The sequence below is a fragment of the Diceros bicornis genome, chromosome 3, assembly GCF_020826845.1.
Source record: "Diceros bicornis minor isolate mBicDic1 chromosome 3, mDicBic1.mat.cur, whole genome shotgun sequence".
NCBI lineage: Eukaryota > Metazoa > Chordata > Mammalia > Perissodactyla > Rhinocerotidae > Diceros > Diceros bicornis.
In genome coordinates this window covers 87,097,380-87,118,636 of record NC_080742.1, presented here as the reverse complement: position 1 = coordinate 87,118,636, position 21,257 = coordinate 87,097,380, and the positions used below count along the sequence as shown (strand labels likewise).

The 21,257-nt window shown below is 38.2% G+C and overlaps 1 protein-coding gene across 6 annotated transcripts in view; it reads right to left on the bottom strand.

The window, feature by feature from the left end:
* Positions 1-20,934, bottom strand: part of LUC7L2 (LUC7 like 2, pre-mRNA splicing factor) — a 62,564-nt gene extending 41,630 nt beyond the window's left edge. For 2 of the 6 annotated variants that reach the window (XM_058531116.1, XM_058531155.1), the window contains exons 1-2: positions 20,797-20,934; positions 4,865-4,959 (exon numbers count right to left, since the gene is read on the bottom strand). In XM_058531116.1, the coding sequence (XP_058387099.1) occupies positions 4,865-4,959; positions 20,797-20,857 (156 nt within the window). In that variant the 5' untranslated portion in view covers positions 20,858-20,934. The other 4 variants (XM_058531145.1, XM_058531135.1, XM_058531125.1 and 1 more) reach the window with 4 other exon arrangements.
* Positions 20,935-21,257: the final 323 nt, after the last annotated feature.

Below are 21,257 nucleotides of genomic sequence, written 5' to 3'. Positions count from 1 at the left end.
TGTTAGGCCATGCTGTGGCAGTGTCCCATATAAAGTGGAGGAGGACCGGCATGGATGTTAGCCCAGAGCTGGTCTTCCTCAGCAAAAAAAAAAAGGCAGATAAAATTTTTACTTTACCCCTGTCCCTAAGTATTTAAGATCAGTTCTTTCTAAATTCTATTTCTGAGCAGTAGAATCTCTTTTTTTCCAAACAAAATTTCATGGAAAATTTCTATCTTTAAAATATGTAAAATTCTAGTTTAAATAGGAAAGATTGGCCTATCCTCATGTCCTTAGTAAGAAACATCTGAAAGTCACTGCCCTAGGTAATTGTGTTACCTAAAAAACTAACAACAACAACAACAACAACAAAACCATTTAAAAAGGTATTTAGATTTAAATAATGCTGGGATTCCTGCATGGCATAATATACAGTGATTCTTTGATTGTCAGACATCTGACAAACACAATTTCTCTGAGCTTTAATTTTTCCCATCTATAAAATGGGAAAATTTTATAGAAGACATAAGGGCCTGTCAGTGCTAAAATTATACTATGATGAGGGCTATAACAAAATTAGTAGTGGCTTGGGGCCAGCCCAGTGGCATAGCAGTTACGTTCACGTGCTTCACTTCGGCAGCCAGGGGGTTCGCAGGTTCGGATCCTGGATGCAGACCTATGCACCGCTCATCAAGCCATCCTGAGGTAGCGTCCCACATAGAGCAACTAGAAGGATGTGTGACTATGACATATAACTATCTACTGGGCCTTTGGGGAGAAAAAAAGGAGGAAGATTGGCAACAGATGTTAGCTCAGGGCCAATCTTCCTCAAAAAAAAAAAAATTAGTAGTGGCCATTTCTGAATTTAGGACAGGCACATTATGAGAATACACATTTCCATCTCTGCAGATCTTAATATCAAGCTTCTGTTACCAACTCTGCTTTAGATCAATGCCTTTTGTAAATTATCACTCTCACATATCTTTTTCCCAGATCACTAGGAACTAGATAGACTTTTTTTTACAGCACTTCAATATACTTACCTTTCCTCAGGGAAAATACATAACAGAAATGTGTGCGCGGGGCGGAAGGAAGACAACTCTGCTTAGCTTTTTGGTTTGCCTAAAATCTGAAATGGGATGCTGTCTAGTGTCTAGTGCTGTCTCCACGCTGAACAGAACGGGGAGAAACCAAGTGTGCAAAAAGGCAGAAAAGAGTGGGACTAAAACAAGAAAATATTCTAGACGCATAGGAAAATAATCCAAGCCTTTGAAATAGACTAACTTCCTAAATTATAAGAAATATTCATGTTTCTTATAAAAATCATAATCCAAAGATATATATATATACACACACACAATTATTTTGATTCTCTGTTCTACATTTTACCTCCTCTTTAATTTATTAGCTTAAGAATTAGTTATACCAGAGTATCAGACTAACGAAAGGTAACACGTCACAGGGGCATTTCATCAAACTGAATTCCAAAAATATTCCATACTAATTATCAGTTAGAGTATATTTTTAGAAATCACAGTTCTCCATCTCCAAGAGCTCGATATAAAGTTCAAACTCTTTACAATGGAAAAAGACAGAGAATACATTTCTGTGTATTCTCGTGCTAAATAACCTAGAATACTGGTGAGTCCTGCTCTGTTGGAAGTGACAGTTCTGAAGAACAAGGTCAGGAAAACTAAAGAGCAACCTTTAGTTATACAACAAAGAAAAAGCATTATAAAATCAACAGTTACAATTCAGTTCTTTTCATCCTTCATCTAACATGTAAAAAAAAAAAAAAAAGAAAGAAAACAAATTGGCATCTTCAACATAAACAGATGTGAACTGTTAGACTTTGTGCCAGAAAAGCACTTGTTCTACAGCAACTGGTTGCTAAAGAAGTCACAGCTCTACAATTACAAACCACGTGTACATATGATGAACAGTTATAAATAGCCCTTTTTAGTAATAATAAGGGTCATGAGGAAGTCACACTATGGATGGTTTCAAGTTCTCAAGGGTAGCACTCTATGGCAACCCTGGAGTCTCACAAAGTCCTACAGCCAGTCCTTAAAACTCTGCTTAAATTCTGACACAGGTTCACAACTACCTCATCCTTACATATGAAAATTTCTTGTCTATTAGACTGACAAAAAGGAGGTACTTGTCATCTTGGGTTTTCCTGGCAAGCGCCTTTTGGAGGGCCTTCCTTAACTATTTTTCATGTAATCCAACATACCACCAATTTTAAGCTTCATCAGTAAGTTCTATACCATAAGAAAAACGTTACCAATGAAGAGTATTTTTCTATCATCGATTTTTTTGTGTGTGTGAGGAAGATTAGCCCTGAGCTAACATCTGTTGCCAATCCTCCTTTTTGCTGAGGAAGATTGGCCCTGGGCTAATAACTGAGCCCATCTTCCTCTTCTTTATATGGGATGCTGCCACAGCATGGCTTGACAAGCGGTGCGTAGGTCCACACCCAGGATCCGAACCTGCGAACCCCGGGCTGCCAAAGAAGCGGAGCACATGAACTTAACCACTATGCCACCGGGCAGGCCCCTATCATCAATTTTAAGATGTACATTTCAGAGATGTTAAAATTTGAAAAGCTGTGCATCTTATAAATCCAGTGGCAAGAATTTTACAAGAAAGAAAGCCCAAGACCAACCACTCATCCTTTTTTTTTTTTTTTTTTTTGTGAGGAGATCAGCCCTGAGATAACATCCGCCAATTCTCCTCTTTTTTTGCTGAGGAAGACGGCCCTGGGCTAACATCTGTGCCTATCTTCCTCCACTTTATATGGGACGCCGCCACAGCATGACTTACCAAGCAGTGCGTCGGTGCGCGCCCGGGATCCGAACCAGCGAACCCCGGGCCGCCGCAGCGGAGCGCGCGCACTTAACCGCTTGCGCCACCGGGCCGGCCCCCTTTTTAACATGATGAAGGATTAAGTATTACCTATAGAGTAGAAAACATGCCGAATAAGACTATAGCTCAGGGGGCTGGCCCAGTGGCATAGTGGTTAAGTTCATGCGCTCTGCTTTGGCTGCCTGGGGTTTGGGGGTTTGGCCCCTGGCTGCAGATCTACACACTGCTCATCAAGCCATCCTCTGGTGGCATCCCATATATATAGTAGAGGAAGACTGGCATGGATGTTAGCTCAGCAACAATCTTCCTCAGCAAAAAGAGGAAGATTGGCAACCGTGTTAGCTCAGGGCCAATCTTTCTCACCAAAAAAAGAAATTAAGACTATAACTCAGAAAATTTGGGTTTGGTCCCAAATTTACTTTAAATCAACAGAACTGAGTGATTTTGAATAAGCGACTTACTATTATTTAGGCTAACCATAGATCATATACCTCACAGAACTCTTTTAATAAATAAATGAGCATAACTGCATATGTGCATTATAAAATGTAAAGGACAACTGTGATGCCAGATTTTTATTATTAATAACATATCTGAGGAATATAATAGTCAAAGTCTTGCTACGGCTGGTTTTAAAGTATTAAAAAATAAAAAAACTAAATTCTGTCACCTTATTAATCTTGTTCTCAAAATTTACTTGAAGTGATAATTTAGCCATTAAATGACTTTGTTAAATGTAATACAATAATAAATGTGAAGAATTAAAGTACACTACAGATAATTATAGATTTTACAGATTTCAATTTTATTACAGCACAGTAGAAAATACTTCAATTATGAAACTCTAAAGAGTAGATCTGAGGGTTAATTATCTGTCATAGTCCTAATTCAAGTGCTGACAAACTAGATTTCTTGCCTTGTGGTATTATACTTTAAAAAAATTTACGTATTAAATATTTTTTAAAATATAGGCTCTTTTTTCCTTTTAACATATTTTCGATAGTCTTTCCTACTGGAAAAAGACAGAGATGTTTCCTATTGCATATGCCTTGATATATATCTGTTTGGGGTATTTAACTCTTCCTATCAAGAAGAAATCACTCATTTAGACATTTTAACTAAAGGAACTCATCACTTCTGAAAAGGGAAGTCAGAAGTCTTTTCCTTATTTCAGTCATTTCTGGCAAACAAAATTAAATAGAAATAAAATCAACTAAATGTATAGCCACTACTGGGGCTCCTCTGCCATCAGATGCAGCCTGTGAAGGGAAGCTCTGGCAGTGAGTAATCATTTCAACCAAATCCGAAAGTCAGGGAACCAAATTCTTTGCTCCATTTAATAGGTCTATCATCAAGTGGTTTATCTTTCAAATTAAAATGCTGATACTCTAAAATCAACCATCATCATCAGACAGAGAAATCTAAATTAGGTGAGCTTTACATTATTAGGAGTCAGCAATATAAATGAATTTTAAGGGACAACACTACTCATAAATTAAGCTGTGTGAATTTAAGTATTTACTAATATATTTTCCTCACTATGATTTCCACAATATAAATGTGCACAAATTTTAACAAAAATGTATACTGTTTTGGATAAAAGTCTACTCTGCTCAACAGTAAACTATTTTAAAAAGTATTTATATTACTTCTAAACTAAAAGTGCAACTACTGTATAACTGCCTTTATATTCCAAATAAGAAATGCTTTTTTTATTGCAGTAACATTGGTTTATAACAAGAAATGCTTTGTAAATTGCTCTGAAGAATGAAAAAAACTATAAAGCAAAGCATAGCAAAATTACTTTTGCGAGAAATCCCATCACTGCATATTTAAATTATCAACCAAAATAAATAAACAATATAAGGGATACAAATCCCTCCACTAATGACAGTTAGTGTTTAAACAGTGTTTAAAAAAATCACTGCATAATAATTTGACAAGGAATTAACACTTTATCAAGTAGTTCATTTTTGTAGTATACCAATAATCAAACAATAGATTTAATAATACATACAGTTCCAGAGAGGACATCATGGGGGCAACAGTTGAGAAGGTGACTCTTGCATACTCTGTCATCACTGAATTTGATTCGTTGACGAGTAGTATCTCCTGTAATATAGGAAAGTTAATAACATTCAAGGTTAGACAACTGGAAAATACTTATTTTCTGAGTGCCCTACTATCACTAGCTTTTATGTGTGGCTTATTACACACACATTTAGAAATCAGCTTAAGAGGGATTAGTTTTTTATATAATATCCTACAGAAAATCTATTTTAGACAACATGCAGTTGCAGTATGTGTACTGCACATGTAACTCAAATAGTCAAAGTGGGAAAGCAACGCATTCTGTTAAACAGAGTACTTCAGAAAAGCATAGGATTTTAGAGCAGGAATGGACCTTAAAGATTATTGAGTCCAACTCCTTCATATTGCAGATGAGGAAACTGAGGCCCCAAGAGGTTAAGCGACTTGCAGCAGACCCACTAGGAGAGTTTCTACTGGTATACAACGTTCCCTACTTGACACTAAGCATTGATTTATTCCATAATTATTTACATTAATTGAAAAACATAAAAAGTAATCTTGCAAACATTGCATACACACTGCGAATCCCCACTGAACCCCAGACGCCATTTCTTCCACTATTTTGTTCCAGCTGAAGTGTCTCCCTTTTGCTGCTGGGAGGAGTTAGAGAGGGTAGAATAACGTGTTTAAGAGCGTACAAACCTGGAAGAAGGACTTACACACCAGTCAAACAAAGGCACATTGCCTAAATGAAATGTTAACTTTAATGGCTCCTAAGGTCCCACATCTCCAACTTTTTTGTAGTCTATGCTATATATGGCCAAACTGGATACATTTAAATTCATTCTGTCTTCATATAGCACAATACACCTCCTAAGCAACAGAAGCATCCAACCTGCTAATCAAATATGCCTATCTACTTAAAATTTTAAAGAATCTAAGAAAAAGAAAAGTAACTAGCTCTAATAACAAGATATAGAAGTTAGTTACAATTTTTTTGCTTAGAATCTTTGTTAAAAAAAAAAAAAAGGAAAAGAAAAAACTCAAGGATGTTTCCCCTATGTAGAATGATAAGCCCTAAGAAATGTGGGTGTTTTATTTTAGCCTTACATTGATATCATCATTGATGAATGAAAACCTACTGGTGAATTACTGAAGCGAGAACTGTTGGTACCAAAATAGAATGTAAATACCTTTGTACTTCACATGATGCTTGCAGCACTCCAAAACCTTTCATCTAGGGAGTGATTCAATTATTTAAATTAATTTCTGTTTTTCACATGTGAATAACAAAAAAGGTTAAACTTTACCCCTTTCACATGGTCTTATTTTGAAGAGCTTAACTCAAAGTCAACTAAATACTGTCATTTTTAGGTGGGGTAAGATTTTGTTCAAATTGTTTTGACTTGGTTAAAAAGACCTAAAGAACATTCTGATTTGCAAATGGTATATAAAATTTTAAGAACAGTAATTTATAGCTAAACTGATAGCTTCAGAGCAGTTCAACAATAGGTTTTCTAGAGGCTACTCTCTAGTTAAAGTAGCTTACTTTTGACACCACAATTTGGAATAATCCACTTGGTGTTCACGCCTGCTACTATAATAAAGGTTATTTTGATGGTCCTTTTTTCCTTTTAAACACAACTGCTTTTGTTCCACATTCATTAACACATCTGAAAAGTTAGTGATAACTCACGGCTCGGCGAATGCGGGGCCTTTCTGATACTCCCTTGCTGATTGAAGTAGGCAGGCATAGAAACATTGAACCTTTACAAATAAAACAAGGGGCCAGATTGTTCAGTCTGTATAGAATAGACTCTGCCAGCAATTTTAATACAGCATCTAGAAGTACATGTTGACTGTAAAGATTCTTGTATATGAAAACAAAAGTGAACAAAATCAGGGTGTTTTATTTTTTTAAATATTGACTTAATAAGTGTAACCCTGGAGAAGAATATGACTGACCATAGGTAAAAGTCCAAGGCTGCAGCTCTAGAAAGTGGTCCTTGGGCCAATAGGGTTTTAAAAAATGTTTTTTTTAAAAAGTATACTTCATCAAGACTTCGGTGAGGGCCTTAAACTCATGTTAGAAAGGGACTATGATAAGCTTGCACCAGAATGGCAATGCTATATTAGAGGGTTTTTGATTCCTAGCATCTAAGAAAAAATGTTTTATTTTAAATCTGTACCCAAATTATGCTAAAAAACTTAAAGATGATATTAAGTTTTTAAATAAGAGAAAAAAAATCTTACATACCTAGGAGTCTCCCTGCTACAAGTATCTAAGCTTCTCAGTAATGCAACAACAGTATTGTTTCAGTGCTTTGGCAAAATAACGGCTCAAGAATATTAGAAGCCAGGCCTCAGAATAAAATCAAGATTCATACAAGTTTTACTAATGAAACATTTCATCAAGTAGGACGACTGTTTTTGCTTCAGAAATCATAACATTAAATCTGTCATTAAGATATATGTGCCCTGAAGACACAACTGTCAGATAAGATATGAACAATTCCAAATACAAATTTAGCAAATATTATCCGTGATGAGTTTTTAAAAAAAGATTCAGTTTCTATAAATGCCAAAAAGTATTTTAAAATAACTCCTCACTGCATATGAATGGTTGCTCTATAGACATTAGATAAGTGCAGCAAACACAAATACAGCTATCAAATATCAGCCTGTGTACATTATAGAAACTTTTAAAACAACAAAATAATAAAATCTCTAATAATTTGAGATACAGAAATACTCTGAGAGGGACTAGCAATCGAGTATCTATTTATTGATATTTTTAAAGTATTACTTAAGAGACTTTAAGGTTAACATTTAAAAATAATTTGGCTACATTACCATGCAGTATTTAATAAATTTATTTAGGTTTATGCCATAAAACTATAATTTGGCTACACCAACAAAAAATTTTAAAATAAAAATACCGGTAATTTTGGTTTCTGTCAAGATATCTGGCCCAAACCATGTTTTTCAAAAGAAACTAGGTAAAACAGCACTCATTTGGGGGAAGGGGGTGGACTACAATTAATAGGGAACAAATATGAACCAAATCTCCTTATAATATAAGGAATTAGTTTATGAATTCAATGCATTTTATCTTTGGGTTTTCTGGGCATATATTCATATAAAATAACCTAAGTTAAGAAAAAATAATTGCCTTGTTACACTAACATTGGATGCAAATCATAGAATCAAACCTATTAGTGAACATAACCTCTGTGCTAGGCAATGAGGTTAGAATAAAGCATATAGGACAAGCTCTCTATCCTTAAAGAGGCCATGATTTTGCTAGAGAAATAGGACATTTAAATGAAGTAACAATAATACAAGGTAGCACAATGCAAGCACCAAATGGATGTTTCAAATAGTAGTACTTGAGGAATTCTAAGACTAGAACGACTACCAAGGACTGGAGAGGTTAGAAAAGGCTTCATGCAATAAGTAGAAGCCAAAATTTGAAGGAAAGATAGGACTTAGACTAAAGGAAAGGAGAAAGAAGAGCATTCCAACTGGAGTAATATCTTTGACAAAGCTTATAGAGGCTGGAAGGTTTGGGGAACAGTAAGTAAATCACATTTAGCTTTGGCAAATGGCTTCACGTAGGGGAACAGAAAAGTTGGGCCAGAACAATATTTTTTGGGTAAAATTTGATTTCTTAAATAACTTTTTCATTTTTTTCTTCAATCCAGATTTTTAGTGTGTAAACAATGTAAAAAAAAAAAAAATTAAAAATAATGGGACAGAGATTAGACCAAGTTATTCGAGTTAACAACAACACGTCCTACCCATAAAAACATGGAGGTCTCTCTGCCCTATAACCTCCACAATTAATCAGGCTTTGTACATAACTACAACGCCAAGTTTTTAGAATTAGAAACTTGAATACGAACTTTGGCAGGCAAAGTGTTCTTCATTTGAATGGAAGCATCAAAATTTCCATTAGTATTTCCTACCAAGCAACTAACTTCAGAGTAACAACTCTATTAACCTCTCTCTTTCATTCAAACCCTTCATGAGTTTCATGAGTTATAAACTGTATTTGGAAACACCTGAATCAGGGGTGTACAATAAGAAATGAATGCATATTATTCCTCTTGAGGGCTTTCAGCAATCTAACAGAGCCTGAAGTGATACCGAGGCAGTTTCACTCAGGTAATACGGACAGGCCAGACTAAAAAGGCGGCTCCTGTCCAAACTATACTCAAATACTGCTATTCTCAAAATCCCCTTCAATTTGTTGGGAGAGGAAAATAAGCCCACTGTAAATCCCAACACTGCGATTTTATGACCCTGCCTTTTCTGAAACTGACCACCTTAAATTGTAGCAGTAACACTTAAAACCTTACCCTAGATGGTATCTAATATCATTTACATGGTGCATGCTATTTTCCCAATATCCACCCCCTCCCCCTCCAGTGCCACCCACCCTCTCCCACCCATACAAACAATAAATTAAACCAACTTTCATAGATTTAGATGCTATTTTAAAAACATCAAAATTTTACTTTACCCATTCTCTCCGATGCTCCCTGTATTTTTTTAAGCTGTGAGTGGATGACCATGCTATGTGATCAACAACTGTGAAGGCTAAGCAAAAGTGAACTGAGTTTAGTATTATAATCTCAAAAGAACCTTAAAGTTTGTAATATTTGACATATACAACGGTATGCAGAATCCTTATTTTACTGCATATTATCAGGCATTAATGGCAAGCAATTTATAAAAAAACAACTAATTAGCTTAGAGCTTAGCTTAGGGGAAACAGAGAGGAGAAAACTCAACAGCACACAAAGCAAATGGAAGCATCCCCTAGTTTATAAACGAGGCCAGGAGAGAGAAAGCCCTCCCATATTCTCCAATGTGACAACCAAATCCCTCCCCACAGGTACACTTGTTAGCGGCCACATGTTACTGACAGCTTGGGACAGGGTAGGTACATTCTCTCTGAAATAAAATCCACACACCTTCAGTGAAAGGAACACCAGAGCTCAGAGAAGTATATAACGAAGAGCTTAAAGCTTCTTATTTCCCTGTACCCTCAAATCCTCAAATGCAGAGAAATGTTCCACCCTCTTATTACCATTTCTTACAATACAAGCTACAGAGTCCATATAACAATGTGGGAACTACAGGAAGAGATCTGCCCTGTACTAGTAAACCCTTATGTCTTCATGTGGAACCAAGGTAAAAGCAGGTGACTGCTGCTGCACAGTGACTATTATACTAAAGAACCAATTCGCCTTTTACACCCTCCTCAAATTTTCTCACTGACTCTACTAATTTCTCCCACCTACCCTTATTGTTCCTTTAGAATTCAGCCTAAAACTCACCCATAAAAACCCTTTTGTAATTAACCTTTAAAAAAAAAATTCTTGGGGGCCGGTCCCGTGGCGTAGCAGGTAAGTGGGCCTGCTCTGCTCCTGGTGGCCCAGGTTCGGATCCTGGGGGTGCACCGACGCACCGCTTGTCAGGCCATGCTGTGGCGGCGTCCCATATCAAGTGGAGGACAATGGGCACGAATGTTAGCTCAGGGCCAGTATTCCTCAGCAAAAAGAGGAGGATTGGCATGGATGTTAGTTCAGGGCTGATCTTCCTCACAAAAAATTCTTATTACTCCATGTTCCTTTGTTAATAAATACATTCAGTTTAATTCACTGGATATTTTTACAGCTCAAAATATAGGATTCATTTTATAAAAGGACTCTCTACCATATTTTAACATAATATGATTACAGATGCTTTGAAACATTAATATGACTTATACATGTCAAACTTTTCAGGAATATATTTATTACAAAAGGAAAGGAAAGAAAGAGTACTCAGCCAAAGATGGTAGTGGAAAAAACCAATTAGATATTCTTCCTTCCAAATGTAACATCAAGTCACTTCTTTCTTTCTTTCTTTCTTTTTTTTTGTGAGGAAGATTAGCCCTGAGCTAACATCCACGCCAATCCTCCTCTTTCTGCTGAGGAAGACCAGCCCTGAGCTAACATCTATTGCAAATCCTCCTCCCTTTTTTTTTTTTTTTCCCCTTTTTCTCCCCAAGGCCCCAGTAGATAGTTGTATGTCATAGCTGCACATCCTTCTAGTTGCTCTATGTGGGACGCCGCCTCAGCATGGCTGGGCAAGCAGTGTGTCAGTGTGTGCCCGGAATCCAAACCCAGGCCGCCAGTAGCAGAGCGCGCTCACTTAACCGCTAAGCCACGGGGCTGACCCCCAAATCACTTCTTTCTAATGGAGCTTATAAACTCATCCTGAGTAGTAGTAGCAGCTTTCCTTTCCTCCAGAAAATGCAAAAATAAATGTACTATACAGTTCAGAAAGGCTATCCCTCTTAATCCTTTCATATGGTCCTCTAAGTTTATAATTACAAACAGGTGCTAATACCACCCCCACCAGAACCCCCATGACAAGCCCAATATTTTAAAAATGTAATGCCCATTGTAGAAGAAATTTCCAGAACAAATTCATTCTTGCTGAATATGATCAAAGATTAATAATGCTAAAATCATTTTTTAAATCTACCAGCCTACTTGTTTATGAAAACTATGTAACAAAATTATAAGGAATGAGACTGGGAAACAGCCTGGGTAGTAGGAGAAAAAGCTTATATGGTCTTTAAGAGCTATCAGAATGGTGACAGAAATGGGAGAACAGAAATACTACTAAATAGCTACATTCTAAGGGCTCTATTTCACCCCTTGCCACAATACTATCTTCCTCTTTATACAAGCATACAGTCTTGGCCATTAGCCACGGTCAATATCATCACATTACTGGGGGAGTAGACATGCTTTAGGAAATCTATCAACATATTTTTCCTCTTTGATTTAAGAAATACATTAGAAAAGCTTCAATAGTCATCTAAAAATTAAGTTCTAAAAGAAGATTATATAGAATTTGTTTTATGATATACATCATAAAAGTCAGTCATTAAAAAGTTGCAGCCTGCTAAATTTTATATTTTGATACTTACTTGCAGAGCTGCAATTCTGATACAGTAACACTGGTACTCTGGATATCTGGTGCCTTCTATCATCCAGAACTTTCTATACACAAAATAGAAGAAAGCTATCTTGGGCTATAAAGAAATAGCTGAAAAGAACAAAAGAAAAAGTGATTGGCTGATTTATCCATTAAAAAGATAAGTTCTCATTGGTTGGTGATACCTATAAAAGCTAAGCAGAGCCTCCCCAAATCTAAAATCAATGAAGGAAAGAAATAAAAAAGGGAAAGAAATGAGAATATCAAAGGACAGAGGTGAGAAACAATTCAATGACAAAGGAAGTTAAAATGAAAAACACAGATTACCATGAAGGAGACTGAGCCTTACAACTGCTGAAACAACACAGCAGAAATACTGTGTCACATTGAATACACACCAAATTCACAAGGATTGCCTCTGGAGAAAGGAATGAGACTGTGAAGGGGAACATAAGAGACTTCATATGTAATGCTTCATTTTTTTAATTTGAGAGAAATATACAAAATAACATTTGTTCACTCATACAGGTGTTTGTCTTTTGTATTTTTACACACTTTTTTCAAAATTAGACATCTATAATCAGTGTCACAGAATTCATCATTTAAAAATAAACGTGGGGTTGGCCTGGTGGCATAGCGGTTAAATTTGCGCACTCCACTTCGGCGGCCCAGGGTTCAAAGGTTCTGATCCCAGGCATGGACAGACGCACCATTTGTCAAGCCATGCTGTGGTGATGTCCCATACAAAGTAGAGGAAGATGGATACAGATGCTAGCCCAGGGCCAATCCTCCTCAGCAAAAATAGGAAGATTGGCAACAGATGTTAGCTCAGGGCTAATCTTCCTTGAAAACAAAATAATAAACGTAATTGTTCGTATGTAAATTTTCACATCCCTCTAGGATTAGAGTCCTATGTCACTACTTTATTGCAGAGTCTAAAGACAGTAGAAGCAAATATGTCCATAATCTCTAAGAAAGGAAAGGAAGAAATAACTAAAGCAACTCAGCAACTTAAGGATATTTAGGAAAGTAAGATTCTATTTCTATCAACAATTACTACACCCTGAAGCACATCAGCCAATAAATATACAGAATACCATGTCTGGGAAAATATTCCTTCTAATACTGAAGCAAATTAAATCATAACACAGGAATTTCTCAAAATACAAACACATGGTTTCTAAAATCTGAGGTGAATCCACTGTTTTCCTGACAAGCATGCCCCGCTGTTCCCCTGTCCATAATGTAGAATCACAGCCACTTTCCCCAGTTTCTAGTCCAGGAGTTATCTACAATAAGCAGCTTTTCCCACAGCCAGGGACTTTTTCACATTCCCACTGTGGAACAGACTGGTGAAATCCTGTAGAACTGGTGACCATTATAAACCAAAACACTAATGGAGAGGTGAGAAATTAAGCTAAATGAGGTAATTTCACCCTAGAAGTCTAGATGGGCCTCTCCAGAGACTCCTAGATCTCTGCATCTCACAGGTGTGTATTTCTGGCCAGTCATTTCTACTTAGGGGCTTGCATAGATACAGTTCAAGCAGCTTTCCTTTCACAGGAATAACTAGAACAGTATTTTGCAAAGTATGGGATTTGTACAAAAGATGATTTTGGGCGTTCTATGATTTTACCAACACGACATTTTAAACACCACTCAATCACTTAGTGGCGATTATTTAACATGACTGAGTCAAGAAAAAGTTTCCATTTGGCACTTAGTTATGTGTTTAATACATCTAACAGTTGTATTAACAAGTTCAAACTTTTAGCGTAAGGTAAATGACAACAGAATCTAGTTATCCTTTTAACACCATGTGGTTTTCACTGCATTTATTTTTCTGGTGACAAACTTTCATTTTAAAATTAACTTAAATTTTTAGAAAGTGAGTTGACATAAAGAAAAAATATTAAATAAACAGAAAATGGGATAAAAAATAGGAAAGGTGATAAGTGGGATTAACATTTGGGGAACACTTATCTAGAACAGGGTTTCTCAAAACTTTTAATGTGCATCAGAGTCATGTGGAAGACTTCTTAAAGCACAGATTGCTGGACCCCATCCCCAGAATTTCTGATTCAGTAGGCCTGGGGTAGGCCCAAGAATATACATTTCCAACAAGTTCCCAGGTGACACTAAGGTTGCTGGCCTGGGGACCACACTTTGAGAATCAGTCATCTGGAACAGTGGTCAACAAGTCATCGTCATCTTTTTTTTTTTTTTTTTTGTGAGGAAGATTGGCCCTGAGCTAACATTTGTTGCCAATCTTCCCCTTTTGGCTGAGGAAGATTGGCTTTGAGCTAACATCTGCACTTATATTCCTTTGTTTTGTATGTGGGACACCACCACAGCACAGCTTGATGAGCAGTGTGTTGGTCCTCGCCCGAGATTCAAACCCTGGACCGCCTGCGAACTTAACCCACCACGCCACTGGGTCAGCCCCAACAAGCCTTTTCTTAAATGGCCAGAGAGCAAATATTTTAAGCTTGCCAGCCATATGTCTTTGCTGCAACTACTCAACTCTGCTGTTGTAAGGTAAAGCAGCCATAGATAATATGTACACAAATAGACATGGTTGTGTTCCAATAAAACTTTATTTACAAAAAGCAGGTGGGTGGCCAGCCCAGGGGCATAGTGGTTAAGTTTGCACACTCCGCTTCAGTGGCCCAGGGTTCGCAGGTTCAGCTCCAGGGTGTAGACCTTCTCCACTCATCAGCCACACTGTGGAGGCATCCCATATACAAAATAGAGGAAGATGGGCATGGATGTTAGCTCAGCAAAAAGAGGAAGACTGGCAACGGATGTTAGCTCAGGGCCGCTTTTCCTCAACAACAACAACAAAAAAAGCAGGTGGGCCACAGTGCCAACCCTGATCTAAAACATACCTTTAAGTAACTGAAAAGGGTACACCGTGTAACCTAATAGTAGGACAGAATATAGAGCAGTCGAACAGCTAGGTACACTATAAATACTAGCCAAAAAATACCCAATATATTTTACTGAAAGGCAAAGCTTTGGCAAGTTTTAACTCCAAAAGAGAAAACTGAGGTCTCAAGAAGATAAAAACAAAACAATTTACCATGCATTCAGGAGACATGACAAAAGACTCGGCAAGAGCAGCTAGTTAAATTCTTTTCATGTTGAATCACACAGGTCAAACATCATTGCACATGGTTCAAAACTAAATTAGAACATATGAATCAATATCTAGTGAGTGTTTTTTAGAAAAAAGTTTTAAAGACTCCTTTCTCTAGTCTATGTTAAATAGCAAAATATGGCATTTATTCAGTTGACTGAGCTACATGTTACTTTTGGATGGCTGACTTTTCAGAGTCCTGTTATTCAGTTAAAACAAGAATATGAAGCTGTAGCCAATTTCAGAGTTTTTACAAACTACTTTTCTCTATATCCTCAATAATCTTACAAAACTGATTAAATGATCTATTCTGGCCTTGCCTTCCAATTTCTACCCCAGCTGCTGCTGGTACATGAGAATTTAAACCAAAAAGGAACAGAATGACTTTTCTGCAGGTATTGCATCCACAAGATTCCTGTCAGAAACTCCCTCTCTCTGCCTCATTCTTTCCCCAGCAAAATGTTCCCAACTTACTTCATCTTTTTAGTCTACAATTTCTTAGTAGACTAAGTTGGGTAGTAGGATCGCTTATGTTTCCTTGAGGACTATACCAATAGCCCTGGGCTTTTAGGATTTAATCCATTTCAAGCATCTTTCTGGAATTCCATTCTTGAGGAGTATCTGCCTCATTTATCTAGTCTTACCCACACTTACTGACCTTTAGTTTTAAGCCATGTGCCTATCTCTGCAACCCCACTGCTTGCCTAAATCCTTAGCAACTTCAAATTTTAATGTTTGTATGAACCACCTGGTATTGAACACTGACTCACCAACTCTGACCCTGATCCATGACACCTACTTGCCTTTGAGTTCCTGCTACCCATCTTGAACACTCAGCTCACTACCATTTATCCCTATATGACATCTTACCCAAACCAAATCAAAGCATTTACCTGCTGCTTATAGAGGTTATGCAGTGACAGACAAAAGGACTTTTCTTTGGTTTTATTTTTTTACCTGAAGTAAAAGAGTGTCTCAGAAGCATAGGCTTCCTTGAGAAGAGCTAAACAACTTTAGAGAATCCAAGGACAATGCAAGGTTATATGAGGTGATACCATTATTGTTTTCTGGGCTGTTCTGTCGATAGAAATATTATTCAGAGTTCAAAATGAAAATGAGTTGAAGTTTTTTTTAACTGGATTCACTATGTGGGTGTTAACAGAGCTTTCAGTGTTTTGATATGCCTGGACCTCTGATAAACTCAAATATTTACTAAAACTCTGTTTAACCTTACATTTGACTACTGTTTAACCTTATGTTTGCTAAAATTTCTTATAACATTAAACAATTTACAAGCTCTGGAGTGAGATATACTCCATTATTATTTCAAAAAACGTGTGCCTGTACATTAAAGGCTATGCCTCCTTCACTTAAAATGAACAATCCAGTGGAAGAGAAGAATGGCTTACAACTGACCAAGAAATAAATATGGTTCATTATGTTAATGAGAAAAAATGAAAAGAAATGCTCTCAATGCTGATGACAAGTCAAAGAACACAGATTAAAGATGATTTTATGAAGAAAATACGCTAAAGAAAACACTACTTCAATCTGTGATTCAATAATTTATTTTGCAGAAAAGGCAGAGATGTCATACTGCCCTATAGGTTCAACAGATATGTATAACTAAACTTATATTAGAAACAAGTAAATGATTTTCTGAACTGTATTTTCCTGCATATCTCCTAGGATGAGTATTCTTTTAATTTTACATCCCATAAATTACAATACAACTGATTAGCAAAAATACGAAATTATGATTAATATACTCTATTAACTGAGGAAGCACATCATTATATGTTCAGAAAGATTACCATCAAAAATAGCTCAAATTATCTGAAAGCTTTAACTTGCCCTAAACATTCCCTAACTGTAATGGACAACTAATGATGCTATAAAATTTTATTCCATATTCTACATTGTATTAGTCTACTCGTTGTTTCTGAGGGCAGATTGCCATCCCTGGCTTGTTTTAACCTTAACCTTTAGAGATTGTTTCTAATACCATTAAAAGATTATAAGCAATTAAGAGGTATGGAATCCTCAAAACTACCGTCTGTAACTTCCTAGTTTCTAAACTCAGGATGTAATCTAAATTCACACCCTCAATTTTGTTTAATTCCTATCCCTTGCACCTCGCCAGACCTTTCTGGAGTCAGGACCAGAGACTTATCATAACCAAACTGCATTTGTTGGCAAAAGGGCTTTATCTCAGGGACATCCTTGCAATTAACCCAACTCAGCAAAAATGACTATAGCCTGAGTGAAGACACTGGGTTCTTCCAACTGTCACACAGACAATTCTCAAACTGCTGCCTGAATTTTCCTGCGCTGCTCCTCCCTTTCAAACGGAACATATTCAGGGAAAACAAATTATCCCTCTCCCTTCTATTAATGCTAATAACTAAAACAGAAAGGTATTTATAAAATTTAATGTATCTTAAACTTCAGATAAAATAAGATACTACTTTATATCTACTTATGGTTCCTCCTTTCTAAAAAACTTAAAATATACTTATTTTTCAACATTTTTTGAGTATAACATAGGAAATTATTTGGTCTCCCATTTAACAAATTATAGATGTAACTTGAGGCAAAAAAGGTTAAGTGACTTACCCAAGGTTACAATTAGAGGTACAGCTGGGGCTAGAAACCAGGTCTCCTGAGTCTCAGCCCAGTGCTCTTTTCCTTAGCCCATGAAGCCTTATCAAAAAAATCCAAATACAGTCAGACCCCCAGTTACATGGGTATGAGTTACACTGATTCACATATACAAACTTTATATAGTGTGACCAATGTTTCAACTCACGCGGTACCCTGCTTCCATTTATGCAGTATGCCAGGCATCGGCACGATTTTCAGTGGCACACAGGCGGTTGCCACCACCAGGGCCCTAGGCAAAATTGCAAAGAAGGCAAAGTTTGTCTTTGGCCCTCCCACCTCCCCTGTGCATTCCTCTCCCACCTCCTGGTCATCCCCCTGCCCAGCCTCCCAGTGCCATCATGCTGCCCTCTGGTTGTCCAAAGCCCCCCACTTCCACCACTCACCCAGGACTGTCCTTTCTGAAAGTGCCCAGTGATCCAAAATTACCTCTCCATTTCCCTGCCACTAAAATTCCTATTCACGAAGTTTAGGTAAGCTAAACGATTAATTGACTTAAGTAATTCAAAATAAGGTACATTTAAGAAACTTAAATCTCCAAGGAGTTTAAAAAGGAACTAATTAAAAACTGATTTTGGAGAGGGAGGAGAAGAAATAAATCTTTCATTGGAGGAGAGAGGGAGGTGAAAGGAAGTAAGGTTTTCCCAGTGGCCTGGACCACCTGTGTCACTTTAGATTCCCTCAAAGGCAGGACACTAAGGACTGAGGGGGTCATTGCCACCTTGAGTCCTACTATCCAAGAAGACAGTGGTTGCTCTGGGATTTAAAAAAAAAAAAAAAAAAATGAACAGAGCTGCCTTAAAAACCTCCTACCTACCTTTTCCAACTCTCTCCCACCTCTCGGAACCCATTTCCACCTCTCAGTGCCAAAGACACCCAACAGCATCCCCTGTAAGCTTTTCCTGTGTCCAATACAAAGCTTCCCATTACATGGTTTCAAATTCATGTTAGTCAAGAACATATCCACACTCCCCTATCCCTGGATAACGAAGCTGACTGTATGCTAAAAAAGAACAATCCTAATTATTTAAAGGTCCTGAACCATAAGATGAAATACATAAACTCATTAATTATCTGTAAGAAGGAAAAGAAATGTTCTGATTCTTATCTTGTATACATAAAAGAACTAATTTGGGTATGTAAAAGAAGATTCAATTCTTTTCCTTGAAAGTAGTATGTTTCTTACTTCTGGCCCAACACAGTAGTAAAAATGCAGTCATTTCAGCCAAATAATATCATGGACTCGTAAACATGAATTCATTGGTAAACCTCTTATCTGGAGGCAAAAAAAATCGAGTAACAGACACATAAAAAATATAAATTTATTTGTGTACAGAGTGGATTTTAAGAAAAATCCATGTTTCTGCTGACTACACACACAGGAATACATAGTTTTTTTAAATTTAGCTTTGCAGTACTAGATTAGCTACTTAGTTCGGAAATTTATCAGGTGATAGTAATTACTTTGATCCAACTACCTACCCTCCCAGTAAAATTAGGAAATTCAATCCATGCAGAAGGTACCAAAAATGGTACCATCTAGGATTAAAAGGATCATGTAAAGTAAGTCTTGAATATTTCTATAATTTTATTACAAAGATTATTCTGTCAGCTAAAATCCTGGATTAAGCCCCCTTCCCATTACAGTTTTCATAATGGAAAAGGAGCAATGTTAAGACATGCTGCAGTTATAAAATAACCATTTTTATCTAAAAGTGAAAAATGATAACGGGTAAAAGTTTCTCCACGGACATTTTTAATTAATGTTAACTTTCAAGGGTTAACTACACAAATAAAATTCATTTTTTTCCCAATCTTCCCCTCCTCTCTACACAACCACAAGTAGGTTTGCCATCTATACCTATTTGTCTGTATGTTCTTCGAAGAAAAGTTCCCAATGCGGGTTTTTATTAAAACAGAACTGTGAACAGTGAAAAGCCATTCTAAATATGCATTGCTAAAAATATTTGAATTCAATAAATTTTTTAATCTACTCACTCATATTTTGCTGCAAAGCACTCAAGAAAATTATAACAGCGACTGCTAAAAATTTGTGTGCCTTTTCTCTTATATCAAGCAATTTACACAACTTGTCAAGAAAAAAGCATTTATTTAATGTCTAAGAAACGATTTGCCTGAACAACCAACATACAAAAATGAGCAAGTGTTTTGCTTTGTTTTTAAGAAAGTACTTAACTAGACCTTTCCTCCAGGTTAGCATGGATTTGAGCTGAATTTCAAAGAGTACATCACCAATTATCATCATCAAAAAAAGCAACAGCATTTCATCTCATTTAGAAATTCTCTATATGACAAAAAGATATCCAGCAATTAGTGGTTTTCTATACAAATTCTAACCTAAGTGCCTAAAAGGACCGCTGTTTCCCTCAATTCTACTTCACTGGGCAAAACATTTTCAAAATGGTTCTATTTGGGGCACAAGCAAGATTTGTCACTATTTACTGAACACAGCTTCTATTAAATTGTCTAACAAGATGGAGGTCTCTCGAAAAAACAAGCCATAACATTTTTCTTTTCACAAAATGGGGCCAAACACACTCACTTCAAGAAACCATGGTTTGGGTCAGATTTCTCACAAGAATGGTTGTTCCTGAGGGGCTCGAGAGTGCGCCTCTGGGCCTGGGTTCACCGTCAAGGCTTCCTCCGGCCCCAGGTAAGGGGCGGAGGGCAGTTCTCTGATACGCTGGAGGGCGGCGGCGAGGCAGGAGCCCCAGCCCTGGGTGAAGGCCTTAGTTCAGGGGGCGGAGGCGTGAGCAGCCCAGGTCCCTACAGAGCCACAAAACGGGCCGCCCGACTACGCAAGGGAGACGTGGGCTCTCCCGTCCCCGCCAAGCCAACACGGAGGGCTCAAACTCTCCCTTCTTCCTCCAGGCCCCGCCTGACCCCATTGGCAGCAGTTCCCGCCAATCCGTTCTGTCGCCGCCCCCAAACCCGCCTGCCCAGCCCTGATTGGATGGGACGGGAGCCGGGACCTCGTGTTACCAATCTGGGAGCCCCTTACTCAGCCACACACACAAGCCCAAGTGCGCCCGCGGAGCCCCAGCCCCTCGCCGGCCCCGGCCCCCTCCCCCACCCCCAGGGCGCTGGCAGAGACTTACCGTCCCGGGAGGTGCCCATCAACTGGTCCAGCATCGCGCGCATCTGGGCCTGCGCCGACATGGCGGCGGCGTAGCGGGCGGACGGGCGGGGGTGGGGCGCCAGCCAGGCCCTTTCGGGCGGGGGGACAAGGGAAAGGGGTGGGGGAAGATGAGGCGCTGTCCCGGTGGCCGCCGCCGCCGCCGCCTCGAGGCGTGCGGAAAGGGAGCCGGACGGGTTGCAGGAGAGTCCGGGCTGCGCTCCTCACGACGACGCGTACGTGGAAGGCAGCAGCCCCCGAAAGCGACCCTCGTTCCCTCACTCTCCGTCGGGTTCCTGGGACAGAAGCGATACGGGCTAAGAAGCTCTGGCCTCCAACACCGCCACCCGCCAGAAGCCGTCAGCCCCCCCCTCCAAGCTCTGACGCCGCTCGCCGCCACCGTCGCCGCGACGTGTGCGCGCACGCTCCTCGCGCTCAGTCGTT